The sequence below is a fragment of the Sminthopsis crassicaudata genome, chromosome 1, assembly GCF_048593235.1.
Source record: "Sminthopsis crassicaudata isolate SCR6 chromosome 1, ASM4859323v1, whole genome shotgun sequence".
Classification (NCBI taxonomy): domain Eukaryota; kingdom Metazoa; phylum Chordata; class Mammalia; order Dasyuromorphia; family Dasyuridae; genus Sminthopsis; species Sminthopsis crassicaudata.
The window spans coordinates 482,478,310-482,490,392 of NC_133617.1; the positions used below are offsets into that span (position 1 = coordinate 482,478,310).

The 12,083-nt window shown below is 40.0% G+C and overlaps 2 protein-coding genes across 6 annotated transcripts in view; one reads left to right on the forward strand and one right to left on the reverse strand.

Annotated features, from left to right (window-relative positions):
* Positions 1–302: 302 nt before the first annotated feature.
* Positions 303–2,523, reverse strand: LOC141550533 (uncharacterized). Its single transcript, XM_074281308.1, has 3 exons — positions 2,475–2,523; positions 915–1,486; positions 303–584 (listed from the first exon to the last, which is right to left on the reverse strand). Exons 1-3 carry the CDS (start codon positions 2,521–2,523, stop codon positions 303–305), a joined length of 903 nt encoding a protein of 300 aa, XP_074137409.1.
* Positions 1,331–12,083, forward strand: part of SDK1 (sidekick cell adhesion molecule 1) — a 1,233,278-nt gene continuing 1,222,525 nt past the window's right edge. For 3 of the 5 annotated variants that reach the window (XM_074281198.1, XM_074281201.1, XM_074281200.1), the window contains exons 1-2: positions 1,331–1,409; positions 3,423–4,139. In XM_074281198.1, the coding sequence (XP_074137299.1) occupies positions 3,677–4,139 (463 nt within the window). In that variant the 5' untranslated portion in view covers positions 1,331–1,409; positions 3,423–3,676. Of the gene's footprint in view, positions 1,410–1,604; positions 4,140–12,083 lie in introns of those variants that run through there. The other 2 variants (XM_074281199.1, XM_074281202.1) reach the window with 2 other exon arrangements.

The window sequence follows — 12,083 nt, forward strand, 5'->3', positions numbered from 1 at the left end:
TTCAGCGCATTAAGCAGAGTGAGGGGGAAAGCCCCGGGAACCCGTCACTGCGGTATTCGGAGAGGAATGACACACACAGCACGCGGGGAGCAGCCCCGCTAGCTCTGGTCCCCGGATCACTTTATTTATCCCGAGAAGCGCCCTCACGGCCCCTCCTTCACGGACCGGGACGACCTGGAGATCCACAAACAGAACTTCAGAACTCTCCAGGAAGCGGACTTGCAGCCTTTTGCTTTGTTACTAATCTTTAAAACCGGTAAAGCACGTTTCTCATTTCCAGTTAAGGGAACAATGTTTAAGCACTAGAAAACAATCGGGTTTTTTTTAATTTTTCTTCTTTGTCTTTTAATCCTGCTCGAGAGCCCTCCCCCTCTGAGGCACGAAACCAGCCAGGGAATACAGCGGCAAACGCAGCGGCTCCCGGGGCGCGCTCCCGGCCCGACTCCAGTGCGGGAGAGCAGTGTCAGCTTGCGGCCGAGCCGGGGGTGACGGAGAGAACTTCTGCCCTTGGCGGGAAGCAAGCACTGGGGCAGCCGTGAGGCTGAAGGAACGCTGTTTCTCCTCTTTTTCCTGTCTTCTACACTCTATAAACGAACAGCAAACAATCAGATGAGTAAATAAATGATAAAGAGTAAACTACGTAAATAGTATGAAAACCCTCCAAACCCGCACACCCCCACTTCTTCGTGCCGGCGGAGACGGGCCGAGTTTTCTCCGTTACGGAGCCGAAGCCCCACCCCGGGTTTAGCAGGACCTCGTTGCGCCGGGCCTGGCTGGAGATTGCACCATCCCCTCCGCGTGCAGCTGCGGAGCGCAGCCGGAGCCGGCCCGAGGGAGCGGGGCTCCTTCCCGGCGGCCCGCAGTCGGCGCCGCGGCCCGGCAGACACGGAGCACCTGTGCGAGCGGAAACTTACCGTCCCCCTCGGCGCCCTCTTTGCCAACCGCAAGCTCCCGCTTCGCCTTCCCTCCCCGCAGCAGGAGTAGCTCCGGGGGAGCGCGAGGGCGGGGCCGTCTGCCTCCTGCGCCGCGGGGTGCCCGGGCGCGCCTAGGCTTGCGAGCGAGTGCAGCCGGGGCCGGCCCGAAGCTGCCAAGCGGCCCAACCTTCGTGCCTTAGCCCGGGCGCCCGGCGGGCGGTGCAGTCCCCATCGTGGGTCCCTAGGGGGCGTAGCAGGCGCAGAAAGAGGCCCGAGGGGACCCAGAGGGAGGGCGTAAAAATCCACGCAGGCGGGCCCCCGATAGTTTGAAAACAACCGAGGGGGGTCAGGCTCGGGACCGGGGCGGGGGAGAGGGGGAGTAGCGGAGGGAAGAGCGGGACACGCCAGAGCCACCTCGGCTCCACCAATCAGCTCCGGGCTGAGGGCGGCGCGTGTGGCCGGGCTGTGAATGGGAAGCGGCGGCGGCGGCGGCGGGTGAGTGTTGGCCGCGCTCTCGCGGCGGCGGCTGGAGGCGGCGGGCGGGCGGGCCGGCGGAGGCGCCTCTGCGCCGTCTCACTTTTATTCGCGGAAGGACTCGGGCGCCGGGGCGGGTGATGGCGCCCCGGACCCTCTGCGGGCGCTCCGGGTGCGTCGGGAGGGCGGGGAGGGAAGGAGGGAGAGGAGCGGAGAAAGTGAACCCCTCTCATCTCGTTCTCAGCGAGGGCATGCTCCCGAGCGCGCCCCCCACCCCCAGCTGTGGCGGCGGGGGCCCGCGGACGCCCCTGCCCTTCCGCTGCTGCCCGCGGCCTCTGGGGATGCCCGGAGTCCGGGGGGAGGGGGCGGGCCCGAGGCAGCAGGTCCCGGGGAGACTTGTGGAGCTGTGACACACGCACGCCCCGCCCCGCACCCCAGAGCTTCACCTCTCAGGACGCCCCTTCCCCAACATCCTCACCTCTCTCTCAGGACGCCCCTTCCCCAACATCCTCACCTCTCTCTCAGGACGCCCCTTCCCCAACATCCTCACCTCGCAGTCTCCGCAGTCCCTTCTCCCCACCCTCTTTCTCAGGACGTCCTCTCTCTAGCAAAATCCCCCAATCCCCAGAAATCCCCCTTTCCCAAGAACCCCCTCCATTCTTCTTACCTCAGGAATCCCTTTATTCTCACTTCTCCCCCCACTAATCCCCACTGCCCTGTATTCTTACCCCCACATCCCAGCACTAACCGCTTTCTGACATTCTCTCCTTTCCTAAATATTATTACCCCTTCTCCCAAAGTCCCCTCTCCCCAGCATTCTCTCTTCCCCCCCCTAGAGTCCTTACTCCCCTGCCCCAAGTCCCGTGGTCCTCCCTTCCGAGGACCCTCCCCCCCAACATTCTTACGTACCCCCTGACTCCAGCAGTTCCCTTTCCCCAGAATTTTCATCCTGCCCCTCTGGAGCCCTACATCTCCCCAGCATCTTTACTTCCTAACCCACTCAGTCCCCTCTCCCCCAAATTCTTCCCTCTCCCTCCAAGAACCTTTTTTTTCCCAGCAATTTTACCCTCCTTTATACCGGCAAACCTGTTCCCTGCATTCTCATCACCCCAACAGTTTCCACCAGCATCCTCATCCTGCCTAGCAGGTTGTCTGGTCTATGCTCCTCCGCAACATTCTTATAGTCTTCCCATCATATTCCTCAAGTTATAGATTCTTTCATCCCTGGAAGACCCCTTCCCCCCACCTGCTTCAAGGGGTCTTGGGCTGGAGGGGTTGTCCCTCACTTCCTCAGATTCCCCCTTTTTTTCTCATCCTCACTCTTCTCAGCTCCTTCAGTCTCTGTCCTTACCCACACCTCCCTTTTGAACATTGGATGCTCCCGACTGTCCTCCCTTACTGCCTGTAAGAGTTCAGGCGATTTTCTCTTAGATCTAGTGTTCTTTCCTCTACTCTCTTATTCCTCTATAACCCAGCCCTAAATCCTCTTCTCTGAGACGTTCCCGTCTTGCCCTTTCTTGCCAGTGCAAACCTCCCTTCTTCCTTTCCTCTAGCCTCTCTTCCCGGCTCTCCCCTAGTCTTTCCTGCACACCCACCCACACCCACCCCCTCCCGCAGTGGCTTCTTCTTAGTCCACCTCACCCCCGCCCCACTTTCTGCTCTCTCTATCATCACACACACCACCTGGCCACCCTCCCTGCCAGGTCCGTGGCAAACCCGAGCGAAGAGAACTAAGCCACTTACCTGCCCGAGAAAACCTCTTGATCTCCTATCTTCCTCTGCCTGCTCCCAGTATAGATCAGAGCTTTTCTATATCTTAGGAAAGCGGGTACAGTTGCTTATTTCTGGGTGCATTCAACTAAGAGGTTGGAGGATGTTTGGAGACTCCCCTTTCTACTATCCAGTTAATTTTGCAGTGGTCTGAAATAAAACATCCCTACCGGAGGATGAAGATGACAGTGTTTCCTTCCGTCCCTTTTCTTCTGTGTTGTTGTTTTTTCCCCCCAAGTGATAAAAGAATGTAATATTTCACAGGGAACTGAAAACTGGAAACTTACCATGATCAGTGAAAATCTAATGGGAATATAGTTTTCGTCCTCTTTGCGGTATATGAAAGGTACTCTCTGGCTTGCCGTCTTCAATTGCTGGCTGGGGAGAATGGAACAATCTCGTGTTTGTTATAGTGCTGCGATGAAGGATCCAGATTTACCGAAATACTAGCCAGCGTCAGTAAACTTGCTCTGTCTCAGCCTGTGTAGAAGGCATTGGATGTGACAAGGCAGAGAAACATGTGCTTCACATTTCTGACGGGTTGTTTTGGTGCAATCAATACTTCTACAAGATACATTGATTTAGATGGCGATTATAATACAGTCATGCACACAGAGTATTGCCTTCGGGTTGCATGTAAAGTGAGCACAAACCACCAGGTCCTTGCCTCTTATGAACAAGAGAAGCCAGTATTCCCCAAACTTCAGCATCGGAGCAACAGGAATACAAGTTCCTACTTAACCAAAGAAAGCCCAGCCTCACAGTGGGCTGGGAGGAATGATGATGAAAACGTGCATTCGGATCTGAAGGCAGTCAGGGAGGATATAATGATTGGAAGAGGAGTCGGAGGAGAGATTATGGCACGAAGGAATAGCTGGAGAAAACAAATGATAAAGTTCAACTTATGTTTCTTTTTCTTCTGTCGTGGATGGTGGGCGTTTCTCTTGCTTCAACTCCACATGTTTCAAGCATTGGCACAAGGTAGGCACAGAGATATTTTGTTCTTATAGACATATTTGGTCCTATCTCCTTCTTAGAAATTAAGAAATGCTGGTTTAGAAGCATGGTAATTTTTTTTGGATTAAAGAATTAAGTGGAATAGTATTTATGATCAGTAAGTATTTTCTGCATGGTAATGGAAATGCCTGTATAATCCTATCTGTATGTGTTTGCAACCTGCTTCAAACCCAATTCCTTTCTCTCTAATACCATATTTTTATTTAAAAAACATTTTTTTATTAATAAAATACTAATCAGCATTTAGCTATCTCTAAAGTTATGCCAAAAGAATAATGGAACCTCTACCTAGGGATAAAGGGTTAAGTTTATATTGTGTTTTAATGAATCAATGTAGAGAAAATGAAAAAAAAAAAAAAGCTTGCATAGTCCTAAGTAGAACTCAGACTCAGTCCTAAGTAGAACTCTAAAATCCTTTTAGAATTGAGAAGCATGGTAGGTGAGCTTTGGTTTTATTATGATTCACTTTCTTTCTTTTTTTTTTTTTTTTTTTTTTGAAATGCCACAAAACATTTAATTGTTTCAAAATTGCAATTGATTCATAGCTAGGTTTTTCCACACCAGAAATTCTTCCATGCAACTGAGTCTTTAAATGGTGGGTGACAAGCCAACAATAGACATGAACTGTGAAGTGTCAAGTCACTTTAAATTTCATTTATTTTTATTGCTTTTCTCTCTTCTCCCTCCCTCCTTTTCCTCCATTCTCTTAAATTGTTGAATTCATTTGGATGTGTAAGGCAGAGTAAGTGTTAAGATTGGATGTTCCAAAAGTTTAAATGGAGCTCTGACTGTTGTTGATTTTTGGCCCATGTTACTTTTTCTTGTGCTTAAACAAAATAGTGGTTCCTAAATCGAGGAAAGATGATCTGGTGACTTGTCAAAGTTAATGAATGTTTATAAACTTGTTTCTATTTTGAAATATTTATTCTAAACCAAGAACACATTCTATTCCATTTAACATCCTATTTCATTAAAGCATAATGGCTTTTAAAAAACAAAAAAAAATCTTCAACACCTCACCTCTTAAAAAATTTATGTAGCTATTTTCCATTTAGCTATTGTAGAGAAACTTAACTAGGAACTCACTGACAATTTTGTGGGAATATCTTAAGAAAGAACTCTAATCCATTTTAGATAACTATACTTGGAAGAAAAGTATCATTAAGCTGTTGATCTTCAGTTTTTATAGAATTTATATAATTCTGTAAAATACTCCATTTTAAAAAGATTTTTAACTCAAGAAAAAAAAAAAAACTACTCTCTAATTTAATAATGAGTTTCCCATTCTTATTCTGCTCCTCTTTTAAGTACCATCATTTTTTTTTCTAAACTACTTCTAAGGCCTTTGCAAATGAATGCTTTTATTATTTTGTTATATGAAAACAGAAATTTCTGGATTGCTGGTACTACACTGCTTATTAATTCTATTTAGGAAGTTTTACATGTCACTGTGTGCCTTTTTTGTTGTTTGGCTCAGATTGAAAACATTTTAAAGTAGTTCTATATTTTTAAATTGTCAGTGGACAAAAGCTTAAGTAAAAAAGTATTTGAATCAGTTTAATACTACTTTGATTTTTCCATTTCTTTTGGTAACATTAACTGGCATCTTTCCTTCTGATCAGTAAATATGATACTTGTAAAGACTTATATATAAGTTTAAATAGTGAGGAAGAGGCAGCCAATGATTTGTTTTGCATCTGTTATAGAAATGATAACTTTTTAATCAATTTCATCTTTGCATAGAAATTTATAAGACTACCAACATATTTCTATAACTATAATGCCAATGAAAAGATAACATATTTTAAACAACAGAAACAATGATTATATTTTGTGGAAAGAACTTATTTCTCATATTCAACAAAAACATTTGCAACTGTTTTACATTTATATGGTTTACAAAAGTGTCCTGGTCTTTTAGAGAATAGAACTTCAAATAGGTTGACACAAGTTTTAAATTCATTGACAGGTTGCTGTTCTCTACTCTCTGAAATGTGTGATATATCCATCATTTTTTATATCATATTGAAAATTCATATTACAGGGGAGATGTCACTATTTGACAAAAGCTCATGTATCTTGAAAATGAAAATTCTGGTGCTGCTATAGAAATTTCTGATGGGATGATGAGTTGGTCATATGCGCAGGAGTGTTACATGACATTTTCTTGAATCTTTTATCAGATAAAATACAGCATTCTAAATGGAAAACTTATGACTACATTGGAGTCTAGTCATAAGTACTATTTTATTTTTATGAAACCAGACAAAGTTTATACTAATTTATTTTGAATTTCTTGAAACACTACTTCAGTTTCTCATGACACATTTGGGGAAAAAAATCAAACAACTAGCAAAAGTTGCATGTTTAAAAATGAAATTATTAGTAGCTTGTAAGTGAATTCTTTGTGCGATGAATAGTTTTATCTAGCAAAACTTCCAAATCTAACTTTTGAAAGTGCTTATATATACGTAGCACTATTATTTCTAAATTTTATCTCATGAATAATTTCTTATAATTTATGTATTTATTTATGAGTTGTGTGTTTCTTTTTAAAGACATTGTGATATAATACTTCAGATAAAAATCTTTTTTTTTTTTTCCAAAATGAAAGGAACTATATGTATTTTACTAGCTTTGTTCACTGAGGAGCTAGAGCTCAACTTTTGAAAATATGACTTGTAGAGACACTGAGGAGCTAGAGCTCAACTTTTGAAAATATGGAGACTAACATGGAGACTAAAAGATAATAGAGAAATGTCTATGAAATCTTTTGGTCTGTTAACAAGCATATTTATTCTGACAATGTTTCACTGATTCATATGCCTACTGTGGAGTCAGAAGAAACCATAAAATACTTTAAGGACTACACTGAGTATTAAAGTAAAGGTAGCTGGTTACTCTGTATTAAGTTACAGATTTTTAAAGAATCCATCATTGGCATATTGTCACATCCATGCCATACTGGTATTCATTAGTATTCATTACAAAAGGTTAAATAAGAAGAAAAGATGCTTATGTTTTGACATGTAATTATAGGACTTTAGAAATATGATACTGGACAGCTAGTTAATTCAGTGGATAGCATGATGACCTTGAAGTCAGGAAGACCTGAGTTCAAATGTGACCTTAGACACTAGCCATATGATCCTGAACCCTGCTTGCCTCAGTTTCCTCATCTGTAGAATGATATGGAGTAGGAAGTGGTAAACCATTCCAGTATCTTTGCCAAGAAAATTCCAAATAAGGTCATGAAGAGTTGGACATGACCAAAAAAGACCATCATGAATTGGCCTGATTTCTATAATCTCATATTTAAGGTAACCTTATATTTAGAAGAGAAATTTTTAAAAATTCAAACAATATACACTTAAAGGAAGCACTGAGTTATTCAATATTTGTATTACCAAAAATACTTTTCACAAATGTCATCTGAATTCTATTTTCATTTCTTTCCTAACTGCTACCTGGCTTCCCCTTATGATAAGTATTGAGTTTAAAAGGGGTAGTCAGGGACATCTCTTGGCAGGTTGTATGAATGGAATAGAGAAGTTTCTTTAATCTAATAATATTGCAGAGAAGAAACAATGAGCTTATTTGCCTTTCATGGAGAGGATAGTGAGCTGGAAGATTGTGAATTCCATGAAGTTAAGTTGGGATGGAGTTGTGAAAAAGTTTAGAGCTTCCTAAAGATCTGTGGGATCAGGAAGAAAGGAGACAGAATGAAATTCAGGATAATGTGTCAAAACAATTTAGGACCTCCATTAATCAATGTGAAGAGAAAATATTAATTGTAAGAACAAATGCTGTTTCAGAAAAAAATTTTGTTCATTTGTTTTTTAAAAAAGTTACTCATTTTGAATTTAAGAAATAAAACAAATATTTCCATAATATAGTGAATTTAAAAAGATGATTGCACATGAAACTGTAAATCTATTATATACTTATATATATAGCTTACTCTTCCTTTTATATATAATAAAGTTATCATGTAACTTTATTTTTTTTTCTTCTCTCCCCCACCCTAAAGATGGCACCATTGGATATAAATCTGTATATGTAAAATAATTTAAATGTGGTTCTATTTATCAATTCTTCAAAAAAATATTGTTTTTATAATGTGTGGATAGCTAAGTCTGGTGTCTAGAGGAGATAAACAAGATTTGATCCCTGCCCTCAGGGAGTTTACAATTGAGTAGGAATTTATAAAACATGCAGATAACCATAATCTTTATTTTAATATAAGTATACAAGAGGAATCAAAGTGATATGAGGGTAGATATTGTATAGGTGTGTGTAGAAAAAGACACTTACACACACAGAGAAAGAGAAGCACACACAGAGACAGAAAATTGTAAGAATTTTTTGTTATTGGCAAGTTACTAGATCTGTGATAGAATATCTGGGCAGGACATTTGAATTTGGTTTTAATTTTTTTTTATTTCCACATCTCTGCTTTTTTCCTCCTAACATCCTTAATTCAGTTCTTGACTGCTAGAACAGTCTGTTGCCATCACCATGACTGAACACTAGGGGTACACTAACATTTAACATGTGGAAAATTTCTTTAAGATGGGTGCTCAGAAGTGACAGAAGGTTTTTTAAAAGAGCTTTTGTTAAAAACTAAGATAAAATGTGAAAGAAAAAAATACAAAAAGGAAAAGGTAACAAAAACAGTTTTTGAATAAAATACCAAGATAAATTAATCTGAATATTTAAGGTAGCTGGATTTTCTTGTTATGACTTCAGATGTGAGTGAGTCATTCATTAGAATTCTACATTGTTTGTTAGGAGGGCTTTTTGGGTCCAGATGGTCCAATCTATTACCTCATTTAGGAATCTTTCTGTCATCATCTTCTCTGTTACATAATTTTTAAAGTTTCTGCTTGAACAGTTATTGGGAACTCAGAACTTTTCAAAGCAATCTATTTCATTTTTTAGTTGCTCTAATTTCTAGAGAGTTCTTTATTCGCTTCCCTATAACTTTGATTCACAGGTCTTAGTTTTGTCCTTTGGAGTTATATAAAATGTCTGATCTACCCTATGCATCTAGATTGGTGTTTAAATAAGAAGGATAGCCAGAGTCCCCACTTCAAGGAATGTCAGAAGAAATTATAGGGTATGGGTAGACCACATGGCTGGACAGAAAACATGCACGTCAACAATAATCAAACTGAGTCTATCACCTTGCTTTGAATCCTACTTTTATTCTGCTTCATCCTTTCAGACTGGCACCATTTCAGCAACTTTTTGGTAGTGTCAGACATAGGACGTGGGCCTAGTTCTATCTGACTCTGAAATGGGTTTTCTATCAATTATACAACATTGCCTCTCATTATGGAATCAGTCAACCAAAATCTCCAATGCTTTTAAAAAGAAACTGCTACTAAGCCAATCTTGCACAGTCATGAACTTTAATAATGGTAAATTTTGGCTCATTGTACTAGCTTTTTGATATCTATTTGAATCATAATTTTGTTATCCAATATGTTACATATTCCTATTTAATTGTATATAAACTTGATAGGCGTGACATTTATCCTCATTTAAGTCATTGACAAAAATGTTGAATGAGGTCAAAAGGTGAAGACAGTTCCATCACAGCCTATTAAAGACTTCCTTCCAACTTGATAGCAGTATATTTAATAAATATTCTTTGGGTCTCATTATTCAACCAGCTCTAAAATGACCTAATAGCATTATCATGAGATCCATATTTCTTTATCTTCTACAAGAAATCTCATAAAAGATTGTCATTTTTTTTTTTTTTTTTTTAAGTACAAATAAACTTTTAGAGGCCAGGATTCCCTGCAACAGATATAGTATGTGATGAGGTATATTGTAGTTCAGTTATGTTCACACAGGTGGTAGACAGCTAAGTATTCTTTGTATAGTAGGTAAGTGTCTCTTAAATGCCCTATCTTGATCACTTTGTTAGCCCCAGATGGATAAAAACCTTATTTCTGTCTTACTGTTTTGACACCCTGCCCTTTTCAATTTGTCCTTTACAATGATGCCTGAATCATTTTTCTAATGCATTTATTTGGTCTTTCTATTGCTACCTGGACTCACCTCTCAGAGAGTAAGTACAAAAGAACCTTTGCCTGACTTTTCGTTTATTTAATTTTTATTGATATCTTCCCCCCATTGCTTTCTTTCCTCAAAATATTTCTCTCCTGTTTTCTTCTCCTTCCGTATTTATTATCGCTCAAATCATTCAACCTGCTTCTTCCATCAGTCTAATCTTGGATAAAGAAATAATCACTCTTTTATACAAAGTCAAATCTTTTACTTGCACTCTTGTTCCCATCCTCACCTATGGACTTTTCTAGCAATTTGTCACCATTCTTATCTCTGTTCTTTCTTATGTTTAATGTTATCCTGTTTACTGATTCCTTCCTTCTTGCTTACAATTATATCCATGTTTCTCCATCTTAACACAAAGATAACAAAGCAAATTAAAAAAAAACCTTCACTTCATCTTCCTAGCATTGTCAATTGTCGTCTTGTATTTCTTTCCCCCTTAATTACCAAACTTCTTTTGTAAGTCACTTACTTGGTGCTTCTGTTGTTCTCTCTTTCTGTTGGAATCCCTCTGTAATCTATTATCATTCATGTAAATCTACCCTATCTCAAATTATAAGTGGTATTTTAACTGAATTATTTAGTGGTCTTTTCTTAATCCTAAATCTTCTTGATTTCTCTGCAGTTTGATGTTATTAAATATTCCTCCTCCTGGATATTCTCTCCTCTGTAAGTTCCTGGTTCTCCTATGTTTCACTACTCTTCAGACTTCTTTACTGATTTTTTACTCACTTCATGTCCATTATGAGAAACATCACCCAAGATTTCACCTGGGTCTGCTTCTTTTTCTCCTCTATAATATCTCACTTAGTGATCTTATCAATTTCCATAGGTTCAATGATCTTTTCTATTCAGCTTATTGTTCTCCAGAGCTACAGTATTCAACTACAACTGCTTTTTAGACATTTTGAACTAGATGTCCTATAAATATTTCAAATTATTTTTTGGACATCTCATTTGTACAAAATAGAACTCATTATCTGTTCCCCAAATTCTTTCCCCTTATTAACTTCACTGTCATTCTGTTACCAAGATCATTCCAGTCATCTAGGTCTAAAATCTCAATGTCATCCTCCGTTCTTCATACTTATTCACTAAACATGCCCAATCAGTTTCTAAGACTTGTAATTTTTATCTTCACTGCGTCTCTCATATATGCCCTCTTCTCTCACATGCCCTTTGATAGGTTCTTATCATGTATCACCTCAACTATTATCATTGCTTTATAACAGGTCTTCCTCCTTCAAGTCTCCTCCCACTCCAATCCCTCAGTTTCCAAGGTGATTTTTCAAAAGTATGGGACTAACCATGTCAATCCTCTTTCCCTGCCTTTAGCCTATCTTTTCCTAGATAAAATATCTCTAGAATATCAATATAAATATAATAAATATCAACTCTAGATTAAAATATCTACTCTTTTTTATAGCTTTTTGTAATCTGGTTTCCTTCTTCCTTTCTCATCTAATTATACATTACTACAATACATGGATTATGATTTAGCCACATTGATGTACACAATAACACTCCATTTTAAAAATTAATTTTATAATTATAAATTTTTTGACAGTATATATGCATGAGTAATTTTTTTAGTTTCTTCATATTTTATTTTTTATTTTTTTAAATTTTTTTTATAATATTGTCCCTTGTATTCATTTTTCCAAATTATCCCCCCCCTCCCTCCATTCCCTCCCCCCGATGACAGGCAATCCCATATGTTTTACATGTGTTACCAATATAACCTAGATACAATATATGTGTGTAAATACCATTTTCTTGTTGCACATTAAGTATTAGATTCCGAAGGTATAAGTAACCTGGGTA